The 20,807-nt window shown below is 39.1% G+C and overlaps 1 protein-coding gene across 2 annotated transcripts in view; it reads right to left on the minus strand.

Moving 5' to 3' along the window:
* The window catches only part of LOC126297616 (unconventional myosin-Va), a 352,002-nt gene that overhangs the window by 130,707 nt on the left and 200,488 nt on the right, over positions 1-20,807 (minus strand). For both annotated transcript variants that reach the window (XM_049988630.1, XM_049988629.1), the window contains 2 exons: positions 20,122-20,226; positions 1,735-1,903 (listed from right to left, as the gene is read on the minus strand). In XM_049988630.1, the coding sequence (XP_049844587.1) occupies positions 1,735-1,903; positions 20,122-20,226 (274 nt within the window). The remainder of the gene's footprint in view (positions 1-1,734; positions 1,904-20,121; positions 20,227-20,807) is intronic.

Here is a 20,807-nt window from a genome sequence, read left to right on the forward strand (position 1 = left end):
CCCAAACATTCTATGAAAATATAATGTAATTGGACAGACAATAAACGTACTCACCAAGCAATGGCATGAGAACGCATGTTCAAAGGTATTAAATTTTGCAGAATTTCAGAGCCAGTCGCTCCTTCTGGCAGCAAGGTTGAAGTGGAAGGAAGAGGGATTTTGAAGTTTGGAAAAGTCGCCCAGAAATCTGAGTCAGAGGAGATTTTTCATAATTTTTTTTATTTTGTTTTTGTTGATACTTTACCACCCACATTTTGTTGTACACTTTTCTAGGGTGATGCCTGTGTAGAATGTAGGAAAGCTTGTTGTACTGCTACATCCTGCAGAGTGCAGCTGTCCAGGGTCGAGTGATACCTCCTGAACCTACACTGGAAATAATGAAGAAATTTTCTGGATTCTAGGACCCAAGTTAGAAGGTAGATGACTATAGGCTTTACCATCTTTCCTACACAGCTTATGAGGAATACACTATGGCAATTATTGTGAACAGTATGTAGCTACACTAGTTTCAAGAGAGACAATTATTTGCCTCAGTTGTGTGTGGACACAATGTCACTCAAATCTTGTTAACAACAGCTAGAAGCATTTATTTCACTGGATTTTTAAGATTGTGAGCACTTGCACTGCCAGCAAAACAAACTGTTGCAGCACACATTTCTAACACAATGGTAGCTCATTCACTCACATCTCACATCAACATGCAAAGGATTCATCACCGAACATTTCTGAAACATATTTTGTAATTTTTCCATCACATGAACAAGGTGAATGCTGTATGAATTGCTTTACATACTTTACACATCTTATCATATCCTTTCTTCAACGTATACACCACTATCTCCACTTGCCCTGCTGGTTCTCCTTTGAACTGGGACCTTGAGAAATTTGATGCTCAATGTGTGAACAATACCCTTTTCTATGACAAAGTGTGTGATGATCTACATAAAGAATAATTCAGCCACATAATGATTAATTACTCAACAAGTAATGTAACTGATGCTATTATGATTGAAAGGAGCTACTAACAATCACTGCTAGTCAACTGAAAAAGCACATCTGACTGTTTAGCAACATGTTTCTTGTTTCTCTGTATATGTACAGTATGCTATGGTCATTAAGAAGTTAGCACTCAGTTACTGAAACATCTAAACTGGGTCATACATGCAAGTATCATATGCCTGAGCTCCCATCATTCATGCCAAGGTTCCTTTGGACAGAAAATTCATCATGTACTTTTTGTATGTTTAGAACCTGCACATTACAGCTATGAGGTGACCAATCAACAAAATCTATAATTTTTTGAATGATAATTAGGTTATATCTTTAGCAAAATCCACTCAACACTCCTCATTATTTGAATAGCTCGTCATTTAATTTTTGCAGTTTTGAGCATGAAGAGAATTCTCATTAAACAATAATATAATTTTGGTTGTGCTACACAGATTTTATAGAAGACATTTTTATGTATACTGCCCCAAAGTAACCAAGATCTGCAACTAGTAGCAATGATTTGTACGAAACAATGACAACCACCACTTAAACCCTGAAGTCTGCCAGTTGAAGAAAAATTGCCTGAACTAGTTGCAGCATATTGAAGATTTTGGCAGCTTTGTGGTGGTATACACAAAAATGTCCTGATGAAATTGATCATGATAGAAGCAATACGTACATACAAATGGACACAACAGCATAACATAATTAGAAAATATCATTAGTAAGCAAACACACACTTACCACAATATGTATAAATAGAGCTCTTCTGACAGAAACGAACTTTCAGGTTATACAATACAGCAGGTTCATGCAGGTAAGACAATGATGTTAGATCATTCTCTCCAATTAAAATGCGTGGATTTCGTAGAGGTGGTAGTTTCTCATCTGATTCAATAATCAGGTCATGTATCTGATTAACATAAGAAGATCAAGTAAGCAAGAAATTTAACGTATTAACCATCGCTTATTACGTACATATCAACAGCTTCAAGGGCCAAAGTTTGACTGTTACAATGACAAAGGTACAAAAACTTGGGCACAATGCAGATTATCAATGTAATAACCCAAAGTTGTTTCAATCATACAGTGATTTTGCAAACCAGTTACAATTTGCCACAGCATGCTTTGTCCTTTGTGTTCCAACTTCTGAACTTAATTTAACAAATTGTTAGATATTTTAAATTCTGAATGTTGAAGTTTAACAAGTTAATGAGAACACCTTAAAAAGGTAATACATAAGTTAACATTATTGGAAGACATAATTTAACAGATTTTATGTTATGCAATTCAGTACATCAAAATTCAAAGTATATTCTACATCAAGAAATGAATGCACAAATGACATGCAGTTACTAGCAATATTAATAGTTTTCTATACTATCAAACAATGCTGACAATTCCACACACAAACATGTTTGTTGAGTTAATTCTAAGCCTGTAACTTTAAAAATATACAAACTCTCTTCAACAGAACAAGGTTTAAGTTTTTACTTAAATTCAAATAAATTAGGATCTTAAAGCCTTTTTGAAACAGCTAATTGCTGCTGCATTCTGGTCACAGTATGCATTTGTTCCTGTTCACTTAACTACCATGGCTAATTGATTAAGCAGAACCTTGACACGATTTATGTAATTGATCTGATGATTGACACAACCACACAACAAACTTTTCACAACATAAGTCGTTTTCTGTAAAATAATAAATAATGGCAAGAAGTAGATCATGGGTACAGGTGTCTAGAATCCATTAATAGACATGAAATACACATTATGTTCTAATTGTAGTCAGTGCAATTTCCTGTGCCAGAAGGTTAAACAAATGCTACTGTGATCAAGGAAAATGGCAAAATGATTTTTAAATAAAACTTGTGTACTAAGTAGCAGTATGCAATCAAATCTGAAAGAATTAGAGGGAAAATGAAGTTTATGTACAGCCAGTTTACACATTTTTAAAGAAAAATTTATCATGGTACCAAGGAAGAATAAACTATAAAAAAGAAAAGAATGGCTAAGTATAAGATAGGGCCCAAAACCACAGAACAGTTGAGAGCGTTCAGATATCTGGGAAGTTGGATTAGTGAAGATCTGCATTGTGAACAGGACATCGAAGTCTGAATGGCACTGACAAAAAAAGGCATTTCAAAGGCAGAAAATGCTCTTAGCTAGTTGTTTGAACACAGAATTATGAATGCAATAGTAAAATTCCTGATACTGGGACTATGGGTAAGCAGTAGAAGAGGAGAACTGAAGCTTGTTGAATGTGGAAATGGCACAGAATGGAGAAGATCATCTTGACTGATGAAGTCAGGAATGAGGAGGTACTGAGAAGAGTTGGAGAAAGAAGATCAGAGGATGCTTCTGCCAATGAAGAATTGGATGCTAATATGGACAAGATGTAATTTGAGACAAGACTGCCTTCTAGTGGAGGCAATTTTAGGTTTTATTCTGGGGGGAGACAGGGAATGGCAAAAGGAGTTACCAGATGCTGGATGATATCAGCAGAGCAAAGGGACAGTACCAAAGAATGAAGAGAAAAGCAGAGGACAGAGAAGCACAGATAGCTATGAAGTCTAGACTTGCCACAAGGTATATAACCAAATGAACGAACTTGTTACTGAGATTCATTTTCTGAGCAAGTGGTAAACTCATAAGGTCGATTGATTTAAGTTGTACAGAAATAGAATGAAACTACGAATACATTGACTGGCAAGTTCTGAACACAGTTATTGCAGATTGCACTTGTTACAAAGAGACTGAGCAGCTACTTAACTGATATAACAATAGAAATCTTTGTAGGTTCTGGATCAAATAACAATTTTGGTGTATAACAAAAGAGAGAGCATCAAATAAATGGAACAATATTAAACCATCTGTGTGCAATTTTTTGAGAGCAAGTTTGTCACAAGATATGATTCTTTTTCCCATATATTTTTTATTTTCACTTAGATATGATTACTTATGAAACATGAAGAATTATATTTGTCCTAAGGACTTATAGCACCACACTCATTCATACACAGTTCTACTGTTTAGGTACACCATGAATCTTTTTTCATTTGTGATACATATTCACACAGTTTAGTTGTGTACAGCATTTTGTGAAACATCTGTCCACATGAATGGCAACTTTACAAATGTTACATTCAAACCAGGTTTCACCATGATGCACTCAATAATGAAAATTTTTGCACCTTCTCAAGGAAGGGCTTTGCTTCTGATTCTGCATTATTTTTGCTGGAATATGCCCTCGGCTTCTGGCATTAAGCCTTAGTGGATTTCTGCTTCACTTGGTTGCATTTCTATGTCCAGGAGATATATTTCTATCTTTTTATATCCCTTGACATATCTTCTCAGAACTGGATATGAGGACAGATATTGGCTGTATAAGCCAATGTCACCCATTCCATGGTTGTAATCAATGAAGCAATTAGCTATTAGCTTTGGTTCCTCTTGTTTATGTATCTCCACATAATCTGGTCTATCATGAAGTACTGACAAGATGTTAACATTTTTCTGATCAGCCCTGCAAGAATTTTGTGCTTCCAAATGTTAGTTCTCCTTCCTCAGGTTAGTTCCACTGAATGTATGTGGGATATTTTTCCTTGTTGGTTTACAATACCAACAGTATGAGCACTTCTGTTTAGCAATTCCCTGAAAAAGTTGGGAGAGTTGCACCAGACGTCCATGTAAATACACTCCTGGAAATTGAAATAAGAACACCGTGAATTCATTGTCCCAGGAAGGGGAAACTTTATTGACACATTCCTGGGGTCAGATACATCACATGATCACACTGACAGAACCACAGGCACATAGACACAGGCAACAGAGCATGCACAATGTCGGCACTAGTACAGTGTATATCCACCTTTCGCAGCAATACAGGCTGCTATTCTCCCATGGAGACGATCGTAGAGATGCTGGATGTAGTGCTGTGGAACGGCTTGCCATGCCATTTGCACCTGGCGCCTCAGTTGGACCAGCGTTCATGCTGGACGTGCAGACCGCGTGAGACGACGTTTCATCCAGTCCCAAACATGCTCAATGGCGGACAGATCCGGAGATCTTGCTGGCCAGGGTAGTTGACTTACACCTTCTAGAGCACGTTGGGTGGCACGGGATACATGCGGACGTGCATTGCCCTGTTGGAACAGCAAGTTCCCTTGCCGGTGTAGGAATGGTAGAACGATGGGTTCGATGACGGTTTGGATGTACCGTGCACTATTCAGTGTCCCCTCGACGATCACCAGAGGTGTACGGCCAGTGTAGGAGATCGCTCCCCACACCATGATGCCGGGAGTTGGCCCTGTGTGCCTCGGTCGTATGCAGTCCTGATTATGGCGCTCACCTGCACGGCGCCAAACACGCATACGACCATCATTGGCACCAAGGCAGAAGCGACTCCCATCGCTGAAGACGACACGTCTCCATTCGTCCCTCCATTCACGCCTGTCGCGACACCACTGGAGGCGGGCTGCACGATGTTGGGGCGTGAGCGGAAGACGGCCTAACGGTGTGCGGGACCGTAGCCCAGCTTCATGGAGACGGTTGCGAATGGTCCTCGCCGATACCCCAGGAGCAACAGTGTCCCTAATTTGCTGGGAAGTGGCGGTGCGGTCCCCTACGGCACTGCGTAGGATCCTACGGTCTTGGCGTGCATCCGTGCGTCGCTGCGGTCCGGTCCCAGGTCGACGGGCAAGTGCACCTTCCGCCGACCACTGGCGACAACATCGATGTGCTGTGGAGACCTCATGCCCCACGTGTTGAGCAATTCGGCGGTACGTCCACCCGGCCTCCCGCATGCCCACTATACGCCCTCGCTCAAAGTCCGTCAACTGCACATACGGTTCACGTCCACGCTATCGCGGCATGCTACCAGTGTTAAAGACTGCGATGGAGCTCCGTATGCCACGACAAACTGGCTGACACTGACGGCGGCGGTGCACAAATGCTGCGGAGCTAGCGCCATTCGACGGCCAACACTGCGGTTCCTGGTGTGTCCGCTGTGCCGTGCGTGTGATCATTGCTTGTACAGCCCTCTCGCAGTGTCCGGAGCAAGTATGGTGGGTCTGACACACCGGTGTCAATGTGTTCTTTTTTCCATTTCCAGGAGTGTAGTTCTCCACTTCCCAGAGTCACACTCAATTCAAACACAATCTTTTCACTTGCTGAAAATTTGACAGCTACATCATCACTTTTTTACCTCTGTTGCAGCATATATCTTCACATAATAACAGTACTCAGTCCCCAAAGAGCATACTTTATATATCTTTATGCCAAATCTGTCTCTCTGCAAAGGAATATATTGAACATATGAAAATCTGCCCTAAAACTTCAGGGTTTCATCGGTGCCAGGAACATTGACCCCTGTAACTCTGTTGAGTAGCTGTGAAATGATTGGTCTTATATTCCTCCATTTATCATGTTGCGTTTCTGGTGAATCACTAGCAAAATGCTAAACCTGAAGATAGCCTGGAGTCTTTTCCATGGTATTGTTGCAGCAAATACTGTCTTCTCAATTGTTTTTCTTTTTGGTCAATTGTGCTATATAGAAGGTTTTTGTCTCTGCAGCATGATGATGCAGAGAGAAGTGCACCTTCAATTCATCAACTGTTACAGAAAACAGTTGTCACTGCTTGAACCAGTAGTCAGCATTTTTGCTGCATATGAGTTGGTTTCTCTTGCAATGGACTCAGGGAAACTGCATTGTTATAAATTCATTTACAACTTTAAATTCTGTAGGGTTTTGTCCCAGAGGCCATAGAACTGTTGCTTCTATTTCCGATGTCAGAGTGAAAATACAGGTTTTAGGATGATTAGCCACATTGTCCCAGTCCCAGTGAGTCGCCTTTGAATAGTCTAGTGTGTGGTTTGTGATCTCATTGTCACACGTTTCTGGCATCATCATAATTTGTTGGGTACTTCCAATTTCCCCGTTGTCCAAAACACTACTGTTTTCATCACGTTAAGTACTGCTTCCAGTGTCAGTCTACACCATTACTCAAATCACTTTCTTCCTAAAGAACTCTGAATTCTCACCACTTCTGCTTCATATGGGTTCATATTTTGTCATTCACTGAGCTAATGAAACACAGACTAAGTGCATGTAAGCTTGAATCAATGCCTCAGTTTCACAAATGTACAGCTAGTGTCATCTAATGGTATGGCCAAGAAACTATTACAAAAAGCAGCAAACTACCAAAGAGTACCATGTTGTGTCTACTGTGCTGTGAAGCATGTACCTGTTGCTGTACCCAAATACATGTAACTGATGCAACAGCTGTGTCTGGCATTGTATGCCAATGGGTTAGTGACTTCCTGTCAGGCAAAAGCCAAAATGTCACGCTCAATGGGAAGACATAAGAAGTGAAAATAGTAACCAGCTTGTCTCAAGTCTGTGGACCTAAGTGCAAAATTGTTCTCCCCGTAACTACTTCCAATAAAGAGACACACACACATGGATAAGTTACTTAAATAGCTCCCGGTGGGAACTTTTGACTACTGATCTTTCTTTGCCCCTTACCTAATGCAATATGCAGTGAGCACAATAACTTACTTTTGAAAACAAAACAGGCCAGGACAATGTTTACAGGAATAAGGGAAAAATTTAGTTTTCAATTTGCATTGACAATAAGATCATTACAGGCTGCGAGCTTTGACTCCCAACTGAGAACTACAACTCTTTCTAGGAAGAATACTGTAAATATACAATTGCATTTTATGTAAAATTTGGCTCATCAAGTTTTGTTTAGTGCTAACTGTATACCGCTGCAAAACAGTTCCCTTTATTATGATCAAGTTTACTGTGTCCTAGCAGACATCTTATTTGTGTTCTAATTAAATTTATGTAGTTGGAGTTGGGTTTTATCAGTTAAACTAGGAGACAAAAAACTTGTTTAAGAGCTCATTTATTTAATACAATAGTTTTTAAATGACACCAATTATCTCTGTCACCTAGAAAACAGCCAATTCACCAGACTAACAAAGTATCACTCGTGAATTGTGAAAAACTGTTCTAACTATTGTTGAGTATTACCATACATCCCAACACAACTTTACTGCTCAGATATACAGGGTGTTACAAGAAGGTACAGCCAAACTTTAAGGAAACTTTCCTCACACACAAATAAAGAAAAGATGTTATTTGGAGATTTGTCCGGAAACGCTTTAATTCCATGTTAGAGCTCATTTTAGTTTCGTCAGTATGTACTGTACTTCATCGATTCACCGCCAGTTGGCCCAATCGAAGGAAGGTAATGTTGACTTCGGTGCTTGTGTTGACATGCGACTCATTGCTCTACAGTACTAGCATCAAGTACATCACTACGTAGCATCAACAGGTCAGTATTCATCATGAATGTGGTTTTGCAGTCAGTGCAATGTTTACAAATGCGGAGTTGGCAGATGCCCATTTGACGTATGGATTAGCACGGGGCAATAGCTGTCGCGCGGTACGTTTGTATCGAGACAGATTTACAGAACGAAGGTGTCCCGACAGGAAGACATTCGAAGCAATTGATCGGCGTCTTAGAGAGCACGGAACATTCCAGCCTATGACTCGCAACTGGGGAAGACCTAGAACGACGAGGACACCTGCAATGAACGAGGCAATTCTTTGTGCAGTTGACAATAACCCTAATGTCAGCCTCAGAGAAGTTGCTGCTGTACAAGGTAACGTTGACCACGTCACTGTATGGAGAGTGCTACGGGAGAACCAGTTGTTTCTGAACCATGTACAGCATGTGCAGGCACTATCAGCAGCTGTCTGGCCTCCACGGGTACACTTCTGCGAATGGTTCATCAAACAATGTGTCAATCCTCATTTCAGTGCAAATGTTCTCTTTACGAATGAGGCTTCATTCCAACGTGATCAAATTGTAAATTTTCTGACAAGAATCCACACGCAATTGTGCAATCACGTCATCGACACAGATTTTCTGTGAACATTTGGGCAGGCATTGTTGGTGATGTCTTGATTGGGCCCCATGTTCGTCCACCTACGCTCAATGGAGCATGTTATGATTTCATACGGGATACTCTACCTGTGCTGCTAGAACATGTGCCTTTACAAGTACGACACAACATGTGGTTCATGCACGATGGAGCTCCTGCACATTTCAGTCCAAGTGTTCGTACGCTTCTCTACAACAGATTCGGTGACCGATGGATTGGTAGAGGCAGACCAATTCCATGGCCTCCACACTCTCCTAACCTCAACCCTCTTGACTTTCATTTATGGGGGCATTTGAAAGCCCTTGTCTACGCACCCCGGTACCAAATGTAGAGACTCTTCGTGCCCGTATTGTGGATGGCTGTGATACAATACGCCATTCTCCAGGGCTGCATCAGCGCATCAGGGATTGCATGCGACAGAGGGTGGATGCATGTATCCTCGCTAACGGAGGACATTTTGAACATTTCCTGCAACGAAGTGTTTGAAGTCATGCTGGTACGTTCTGTTGCTGTGTGTTTCCATTCCATGATTGATGTGATTTGAAGAGAAGTCATAAAATGAGGTCTAACATGGAAAGTAAGCGTTTCTGGACACACATCCACATAACATATTTTCTTTCTTTGTGTGTGAGGAATGTTTCCTGAAAGTTTGACTGTACCTTTTTGTGACACCCTGTAGTGCCACTGGCGAAAGTATTCCAAGCCTAGATGAACCCAGAGAATGCTCAAAGCCCTAACAATCCAACCACATGGAAATCATCTAAATCACAGTATATTCATGATGAAATGCAAAATTCGTAAACTAACACAGTTCAGGAAACACAGCTCCATCCAAAACTAATATGTGTCGACCATTTTTTGTCCACTATCCTAGTTCACTCCCACTGCAACTGGAACATTTTTGATCTACCAATTCATAGATACAAATCTAATCCAAGAGGCTCGGTTGCTTCTAAACCGGAAACATCTAGACCCTCTGGAGACCCCAACCAAAAATCCCCAATTCACTCTCAGAAAAACAGACTCAAGAAAGACTTTTGAACTCTCGTAAGTCCCCACCTGAAGTCCCTTCCCTCTGAACATCCGTGTCCAGCAACGCTTTTGTTGTCTCCTCTATATGTTTCAGTCCATCTGCCATTGGCCGACTGCCTCTGTGTCTCTCCCACCATTCTATTTTGTCATTTTGCCATGCCATAAGATACAAATTTATACAACAGTGAACCAATTGTCCACCTTAACAACTACAACTAAACCAAATTTATATTTCAAACGACACTGAAACACTGATTTTAATTATACGAAACACTATATATTTATTAGGTGTAACCTCTCTCAAGTATAATAAAAACAGAAACATCTGCTGAACACACACAGTCAAAAATCCCCATGAATGACATTGAAATAGAAGACATTATCTCCAATACTTCTTAATTTTTTACCACCACCACCACCACCACCACCACAGATCCATCAAAACAGCTGCTTATAGTAACTAATCTTTATTCATGACCTACTGTTTCAGCATTTAGATATATGTCAATATTTGGTAACCATTTTTAGCGAACAAACAGAATGGGAATTGAGATTAAGGCAAGGATCACAGAGGCCAATAGATCATGTTTTGTTTTACAGCAGAGCAGTTTCAAGAAGTTTTAGAATCAGATTATATCAGAGTATAATTCTCCCGGTAGCTATATATGGTTTGGAAACATTTATATTGAGGAGAACAGATGATCAAAAAGTGTTAAGTCTTCAAGAGAAAGATATCAAGGAAAATATTTGGCCCCAATAGGGACATCCAGTCACAGAAATGAAGTATATTAAAAGACCAGGAACTGGCTCACCTATACTTGCAAGCTGATATTGTCTTAAGGATAAAGAAAAGAAGATTGGTGTGGGCTGGACACCTAATAAGGATGGAACAGGAAGCACTATCAGAAGTAGCATTCACAGGGTCAGTGGAAGGCAGAAGAAACCGAAGGAGGCCATAGACAACATGAAAGGATAACAACAAGGATACAAGGGCAGTTGGTCCGAGAAAAGGGGAGTGGGCCATGGAAGCCAGGAACAGAAATTATTGGTAGAGGAATGTAAGGAACACACATGGTCTCCCAGGTCAAAGTGATAATAAAGAAGAAGAAGTCCTCCCAAAAACAATGTTATCTTTAATTATTTTACCACCATGTGTTAATTTTGCCATTTAATTACCTACACAATTGTTTTCCAAAGTTCACTCACCTACATTACTATTCATGTTTTGATATACTAAGACAGTTAATTAAAACTGAAGAAGGGAACATTGAGTCTAATGCTGTGTGTCCCAACATTACTAAATGGGTTGTCAGTCTCTACCAGAGCCAGCAATACACACACTGGTTCTTTTAAAAGTGATATAACACAGGTCCACTCACTGGCAACCATCCCTTCTGTGGCACTTAAAGAATATGCAAACAACAACACAGGTAGCTAATACACACTGCCAGCTGAAACTTTGAGCAGCAAAATTGTCACCATCTAGAGCACTTAATGAGAGACTGTCCCTTTGAAAAAATCCTTTTAAAACCACAAAGTTTGGACATCCACAGTCCACCTGTAGCATCTACTAAATACTATCAGTTTTGGTCACAATGCATCCCAAACTAGTAACCAATTGCATCTGCCATTTTCCACCCCATTTGCCTACAAAAGCATATGACCAGCACTGGACAATGTCTCTTGTATCGCATTTTAAGATACATGCCCTTAGTGCTGGTGGTAGTTTTAGAATGTAAGGAGTGAGTATTAGGACCAGCAACTTAGCTCAGGGAACTCCTGAAGAGAGTGACCAGCTTGGTCTTAAGAAAATGGTACACTTCAAAAATGTGTCTCAACTGTGTCTCAACTGTGCGGCTGATGCCTCCAGCTTACTGAACTCGTGGGTGTTCCACCCTTAGTGGTGCATATGTAAGACTAACACTTTCCCATCCCTGCTTTCTCTGCTCTCTCCAGCAGAGACATTGCCACACGACAGAATAAGCAACACACAGGACTCAGCCCAGCATCCCCATGCCTTGCCCCCGCACAGTGCAGAAACACAGCTGGCACCCCATTTGTTAGCTCTCAAGGTTGAACCTAAGCTCAGACTGGACAATGTCAAGGAAATGTTCTTTTATTGGGAACTATCATGACATTTGCCTTACAGATTCAATGGCATTTTTTTTTTTCCTTTTTGTACAAGAACCTAAATTCATTTCCAATCATTTTTCTGCCATCCAGACCAAACAGGATTAAATGAAGCACGGAAAATCAGAGAAATACTTTGTAGTTCGTCATGGATAGTTTAGTCATACCAAGTGCACCACTAACACACTCAAACTCCAGTCAGGGAAGTTAAAACTGTGTCTATGTGCATTAAAGGAACATTGGTGTAAAAAATTTCAAAAAACAATGTTCCAAAAGGGGCTAAGGAATGTATCTCCCACATCTGTACATTGTGATCTTCATCTACAAATACATACCCACTCCACCACCAGTCACTTCACAATGCATGGCAGAAGATAATGTTCACTAAAATAAAACTGCAGAAATTCAGTGTCAGGAAATATGTCACACATTGCCGGGAAGCTTACAGAGTACTGATGTAGATGCGGAAGAGCAAACGTGGGGGGCAGAGAGAGAGAGAGAGAGAGAGAGAGAGAGAGAGAGAGAGAGAGAGAGAGAGCAAATTTATTTGATGCGATAAATTACATTCATTATTGTCTAGATAAGCTACTAATACCAAGGGCAAATATCAAGGAAGGAGACTGATTCTTATAAGTTAGCAGAATAGTATAGGCCTACTGAAGCTCGTCTAGTAAGCAGATACAATGTGAGGCATGAAACTGGAAGGCTTGAAGAAGTATATGAAATTCCATGTGAAGTAAGGTGAGTGTCACTACAACCAAAACAGAAAAAAAAGAACACTGACAGGCTATTATTTGCGTTCAATGTACTACATGAGAACTGAAGTTAATAAAATGAATAAACAAAAAAGTGGCCCAATATGGCAGAAAACGAAATTTCTGAGGTGACCATATCTTATTAATTAGACAAATGGCGGAATATTGTGTCAAGTTTCCAATATCAGCTGTTTGGCATTAGAAAAGGTCTGATTATCAATACTGCCCACAAACTCACCAAAACAGAGGTAAATTTAACAATAAGATGGTCCATGAAGATTCACATAACACCTATTGTTCCCATTAATGTTACTTGAGGATATTTAATCATAATGAGATACATTTTCATGGAGTAGTCAGGAAGACATGCGCTGCTATTTTATGGAGAGCTCAAACAAGCAATCAGTCTTTCACACTCAAGTTGTTTCACAAGTTTTCATCACACAAAGAGGATTTAATACATCATTTTCCACAACTCAGAAAAAACACAAAACAAAAGTTGCAATGCCTTTGCTTGGTGTTAACTATACATATCTGTGTTTAAAGAATGCTACCCCCAAAAACCCGCTTTGTTCTACCAAAATATCTACCATATTGTTTCACCCCAATAAACTAATGAATTTTCCTCATATTTCAGAGTGAGCTGGAGAATGGAAAAGAGACCAACTGAAATTGAATCTCTTGTATAAACCCTGGGACTTGCTTACGTGTGGTGGCTTGCCTATCTCAAAGGTATATATATCGTAAGTGCAACCACTATGGAGGAGTCCTGTGGAGAGCCATATTAATATGTAGTTCCTGAAGAAGGGTAGTAGCCTTCTCAATAATTGCAGAAGCAACAGTCTGGATGATGGCCTGATCTGGCCTTACAAAATTAGCCATGACCTTTGCAAAAGCAGACATAATGTCTTATGGGATAACAGCAATCAGTGATTTTATAATGTTACTTAAAATCCATCTTGATTGCAAATTTTTTATTCATATGACCGGTTTCGGTTTATTCAGAACCATCTTCAGATCTGATATTTCAGTTACATGAGTAACCCGTCCAAATCCAGCAATTTTCACATGCTACGTCACATCATGTGAAAATTGCTGGATTTGGACGGGTTACTCCTGTAACTGAAATGTCAGATCTGAAGATGGTTCTGAATGAACCGAAACCGGCCATATGAATAAAAAATTTGCAATCAAGATGGATTTTAAGTAACAACATGACCTTGCTGTGCTGGTAATATAAATGGCTGAAAGCAAGGTGTCCATTCGGAATTGAGTGAGAACTGATCAGGAGTAATTGTCATAAAAAAATTGTCATAAAAAAGAGGCATACTACCAGTCAGAGTGGAATGTTACATCCCACATCCCTTAATCGTGTGAGGTGGTTAATGAATCCAAGAAGAGAAATGGATACACTGAAATTAGATGTGTGTGAATTAGCAAAGGGTGGTGTCAGGAAAAACAGGAATTCTGATCAGTTGAGTATAGGTTTATACATACAAAATCACATATGGATAATGCATAGGTCTGATAATGAGTAAGAAAGTAATGTGTGTGAACTACTATGAACAGTATTGTGAATGCATTATGGTATCCAAGACCGACAACAACTGCACCCACCCCACAGGAGTACAAGTTTATATACCTACTACATCCACAGTTTAAGAGATTGAAAGGATGCAAGATGAGATAAAAGAAGTTATTCAGATAATAGAGGGAGAGGAAAATTTAATTTTGATGGAGAGTAGAATTCATTAGCAGAAAAAGGAAGTAAAGAAAAACAATAGGAGAATACGGACTGGGCAAAAGAAATGAATGAAGAAACCATCTAGTAGAATTCTGCACATAGCATAATTTAAAAATTCATAACACTTGATTTGAAAATCATTTAAGAAGGCTGTATAAATGGCAAAAAACCTGGGGACGCTGGATGGTTTCAAAATGATATTACATAACAGTAAAGCATAAATTTTGAAACCACATTTTGAAGTGTAAGGCATTTCCAGGGATAGATGTGGACTCTGACCACAATTTGTTGTCAAATTTCTTTTGTTTATGTGACCACATTACCAGCAAGTAAAATTGTCCAACGTTTTGGCCACGGTTGCAAATAGTCTTCCTCAGGGCGTTGGGCTGACTGCTGAATGAGAAAAACCAATTCTTATATACCGTACTAGAGGAAGAAGTTGTTTTCGTAGTCTGTAGGATATTGATGAAGAGGAGGGATTTTAGACATCCTTTATTAGTGTTTGCTTTATTTATTGCCATTGTTGCAAACAGGCGAATGGGATATGCATGATAGTTGTGATGTAGCACTCACTGATGCTGAGTGAGGCATGCCAGTACCCTGTTACCTACTGATGTCAGGATCTCCCATGTGCCTGTGTGGGTTGCTTTGCAAACACTGTTGTCAAATAGTGCTGTAACTACTAGCAGCAAAGATACTACGTCTATACCTGTCTCCTCTATTCATGCTGTGTGGTCACTAATGTATTTCTATTGCATCTCTGATCTTCCTTTTCCAGGTAAGCAGCTGTTTCACCAGTATGTAAACTTCTTAAAATGGTATCAGCTCATCACACTCATCCTGGTGTTCTGCCACTATCGGTGACTGTGCTGTCTCAGACGAATGTATCTTTCATACTCAGGTATCCATTGCTAATCGGCTCTCCATGTCATAAATACACTAGACTACATTCACAGCCAATTTCATAGACTCTAGAAGTGTACAGCTTGTCGACTGCACCTTTCTTTGAACCAAGGACATCTTATTTTATTGCTGCTTCAGAAAGCTGGATTAATGCCTACTTGACAGAGTTTTGCCCTCTCATTCAGTGACATATGGTAACTTGGCGATATTTTGTTGTTCTTTCTGTTCTTCACTGTTACCTTCATCCTTTGTCCCCATAGTGTTATCTATCATCTCCATCCCATAATCATTATCTCCAAATGATGTACCTGACATTTCGTAGTTCTGCCTCAAATATTAATCGCCAATCCCATGGACGCTCTTGGTTGAAGTAGGCATGGCAAATTGCTTCTGCATAGGGTGATGGTGGTAGGAGGTGTGTAGGTAACTGTACATGTTAGTCTATTTTCTATACACTCAGTGGACTGGTTTACCACCAGGCTTTCAGTAAACTTAGATGCTGAAGAAATGCATTCTATTCTATTCTATCTCCATAGTAAATTAGATTTTGCTGTGCTGTTCACCGAGATTCTGGTGAAAGCTATGTAGTTCCACTTCTCCATGCGGCCAGATGACAAAGGTACTATCAATATACTGGAACTAGAACTCAGGTCATATAATTTATCATTCATGGACTTAAGTTAATAGTTACAACTGCAAAAAAAAATAGGAAATTAGGGAGATGGGACATGGGTAAGCTGAAAGACCAAGAGCTTATTGAGACTATCCGAGTAAGCATTACATAACTTTTGGCAAAAACAGGTGTAGGGAATAAAATAGAAGATGAATTGGTTGCATTGAGAGATGAAACAGTGAAGGCAGCAGAGGATCAAATAGATGAAAGACAAAGCTTTGAAAAAATCCTTGTATAAAAAAGGATGAATCGAATTCAGTTGGTGTAATGAAAAAATGTATAAATGAAGCAGGTGACTGTCAAAAATTAGACTGCCAGAAGGTGAAAAATAGCTAAGCATGGAGGTCTAAAGGACAAACACAAGGCTGAAGCATCACATTTAACTAGTGGAAGGATAGATACTGACTACAGGAAGATTAAAGAGACCTTTGGAGAAAAGAAAATCAACTGTACGACTATCTAGAGTTCAGATGGCAATCCAGTATTTAGCAAATAAGAGAAAGCAGGAATATGGACGAAATATACCTAGGATCTATAGGACTAATATTAAAGAAAGGGAACAGGAAGTAGACGAAGATGAGATGGGACATACAATACTGCAGGAAGAATTTGATGTAGCACTAGAAAGGTATAAGTCAAAACAAAGCCCCTGCAATAGACAATACTCCCTCAGAATTATTCAGATCTTTGAGAGAACCAGCCATGGCAGAACTATTGCACTGGTGTGCATATACGAGATGTAAAATATTCAGACTTTAGGGAAAAAGTAATTATTTCAATGCCAAAGAAAGCAACTGCTGGTAAGTGTGAATGTAACTGGCTTATCAGTTTATTCAATCATGACTGCAAAATACTTACATGAATTGTTTACAGAAGGCTGTAAAAAACTTTTAGAAGTCAACCTTGGGGGATACCAGTTTGGGTTCCGGAGAAATATAAATATACTCAAGGCAATACTGACCCCATGTCTAAGACAGATTAAAGAAAGGTACACCTGCATTTTTAACTTTTGTAGACTTGGAGAAAGGTGTCTGCAGTGTTGACCAGGATACACTCTCTGAAATTCTGAAGGTAGGGGGATGAAACGCAGGGAGCAAACGATTATCCACAGCTTGAACATAAACCAGACTGCAGTGATACAAGACTGAGGACATGAAAGGGAAGCAGCAGTTGAGAAGGGAGTGACACAGTGAAGGGCAAGCTGGAACCTCCTACATGCTCTTATTGCATCCATATTAATAACTGTCATTTTTACTCATTTTCAACTTTTCATTCAAATCTCTATGAAGTGCTTCATAGAACGCAGGTATCTGTATTTATTGAAACTTTAACTGAATTTCACCCCACTTAAATTCATTACTCACACTTTTCTTTTCAATGCACCGAGTTTGTTAGTGAAATTAGTTTTGCTGGAAACAGTGTTAACTGGAAATTATTAACAACTGAAAGCTTTACTAAACTACAGGATATAGATCTTTGACTGAGCTAATCAGTAGAGTTGGGCACACTGACATCACTTATTAGAAAGACTGGCATCCTGACCGAGTAATGTAATTCATTTCTATGTAACTAATTAACTTGAGAAATAGCTTCAATTGCAGTTTGAATATATCAAAAATAACTTTTACTATTTGTACCAATACGCCTGTTAGATTCCCACTTTTACAGCTGTATTTTTGTTGCCCTAATTTTTACAAACTAAATGACAGTCTTCATTAAAAATTATTCCATTAATTAAGAATTTGCATCAATGATTATAAATCTAAAACTGGCACCTGTACTTATAAATGTGTTATTTCCAATGTGGACGTGTAAAACGGATTCATAATCTTTCACATTAAAAAAAAAAAAAAAAAAAAAAAAAAAAAAAAAAAAAAAAAATACTACATATTTTGTAAACCAAGTGATTGTAGTAAAATATAGTCCATCTGCATTACCAAAACCTAACCTTGCCATTTTTATATGACCAACCTCTATCCCAGAACAATCAGTCCAGTCTTGGAAATCTCATAGGCAACATTTGTGCGTAAGTTGGGGAACTCAAAGCTTATCAGTGTTATGATGAAGTATGCACCCACTTAGTATATGAGCAACATATTGTTCAGGCTTTACAAAAATGTATTCATTTACTATATCCGTGGAAATCCATTGTCAGTTTGCCTGCATTCAGTACAACCCCATGACTCCAGGAGGTTGAGAACTTCAACTTTTCCAATTGTCAATCAAATTCTATTTTATGTCTATGTGTGAATAATTTGGAACTCTTATTGTGTACTGCATTGTAGGAATCACTTAGTTATCAATTGTTAAGAAATGTGGTGTATTTATTGATTAACTAGACCAAGGGTGCCCATCTAATAGTTTGTAAGTGGGAGGGGCCAAGACCTGGGGGTATGGAGTATTTTCAATATTTTTGGAAGACACATGGCAACTTTTAAGTAGCTTAAATAGTTTTAGTTCCAATCCTATTATAAACTTGTATAATAGCGATTTTTAAATCATTTTCTTGAAAGAAAAACATCTGATTACGTAATATTTTTTCTTTCACCCGAGAGCTGGGGGTGGCTGCGGTCCCCATTTGCCCCTTAAGCTCAGGGGTCCTTAAACTAAACTGACGTCACTAATATCTTAACATTCATTGTGCCTGAATCCAACTGGGACTGTGTAATGTGAATATTCTGTCACTGCCATCCAGGTAATCAGCACAGTGTGAGTACCTACTTGTGAAAGTCAATTTTTGTGATTACTGGAACTGGTCATCATATTCTGTGTCTTGATAATTAATGTGGGAAAATTCACATTATTTGAAGAATTGCTCAGTGCAAATTATTGAAGTATTTCCTGTAGTACGAGTTCTTCAGCAATTCAACAAACTACATTCAAACATATTCCAGGTGCTGAAGAAGATTCTGCAGGTAGGCCATCTCTCAACAGATTTGTAGTTTTCCCTGATGTTATTCAACCTGTACACAGACCAAGCAGTAAAGAAAAGTAATAGAAAATTTGGAAAAGGGATTGAAGTTCAGAAAGAAGAAACTGATTTGCCAATGACATCTTTATTCTGCCACAGACAGTAAAGGACTTGAAAGAGAAGCTGAACAGAACAGATAGTGTGCTGCAAAGAGATTCATTGAAAGTAGAAGAAGGGTAACAGAAAGTAGCTGAATTAGATCAGGTGATGCTGACATAATTAGATTAGAAATTGAGGTATTTACCTGGAGTATAACCATGTACAGAAGTGGAAAACTTGACAAAAAGCAGTTGAGACAAGAAGAGAACAGAAGCTTTTGAACTGAGGTGCTACAAAAGAATTCTGAATATTAGATGGGTGTATCACATATGTAATGAAGAGGTACTGAAAAAATTGAGAAGAAAAATTTATGGCACAATTTGAGTAAAAGAAGGGATCGGTTGATAGGATACAGTCTCAGGCATCCAGGAATTGTCAGTTAGGTATTAGACAGAAGTGGTGGTGGTAGTGGTGGTGGTGGTGGTGGTCGTGGTGTACAAATTATACAGGGAGACCAAAGGATGCACAGTAAGCAAATTGAAATGAATGTAAGATGCAGTAGTTATTCAAAGATGAAGAAGCTTGCAGAGGATAGACAAGCACAGAGAGCTGCATCAAATCTATCCTTAAACTACAGCCCACAACAACAGCCTTCTTATCTTGATATACCAGATAACCTTGTTATAAAAGCCGGTTCTTGTGTCAAGACATTATTACCCACTACCTTTAATTTGTTTACTTATTTACTGGTAAAGTTACCCCTCAGAAGATCCTCTTTTCCATACAAAACAATTATTTATGTATTTATTACAAATTAAACATAGCATTAAATGATATTTAATGTAAATTACATTAGTGACATGTATATTTTAATTTTCTACTGGATGGATGCCACAAATGGTAACAATGTATATAAAGAAAGACTCACTCTGCCATCTTCTGTCCGAACTTTCAGAACACTGCTCTTGTAGTCTTCTATTACTTCTGCTTCCTCCCATACTTTTTCTGGGTGCTGAATCCACACCTGTGCTCCCTGTAACATGCATTGCAACAACAATTAAAAGAACTGCAGTTTCACAAGGACAGTAATATAGACAAGTGTGATAACATGAACTGCAACAGCGATACAACATCAGTATTTTCATACATCTCTTGAGGACAAGTTTAAGTTACATGAAACCTTCCACAAATGGAGAGATTAATGCTAGGAAAATCATTCTGATAACTGGCAAGGTTTATTAAAATTTAATGGCTGTCATATGGCAGTGACCAGAGCCCCGTAATTTAACCCTGCCAGTGGCTTTGTGGTTACTTTATAAAAACATTTGCAGACAACTCAGTTATGCACAGTTTAGCCCAGTGAATTCTTTTATCTTGTGCACTTCAGAAACTACTGCAGCAAAATCAGAGTTTCAACAGAAATGCAATTTCAGTTAACCTCACTATCATATCTTTACCGGTATTATCAATTTGTGTCGTCACATTCATCGGCAGCTATCACTGAACTTGATATGTTTGGCTCCCTGCAAAACTGAATTGTGAGGTCTTTTGTTACTAACAGAGTTACTCGAATAACACTGAGATGTGTGACCAACAAAGCCCTAATATTTAATT

This window comes from Schistocerca gregaria, chromosome X (genome assembly GCF_023897955.1).
Source record: "Schistocerca gregaria isolate iqSchGreg1 chromosome X, iqSchGreg1.2, whole genome shotgun sequence".
In the NCBI taxonomy this organism is placed as follows: domain Eukaryota; kingdom Metazoa; phylum Arthropoda; class Insecta; order Orthoptera; family Acrididae; genus Schistocerca; species Schistocerca gregaria.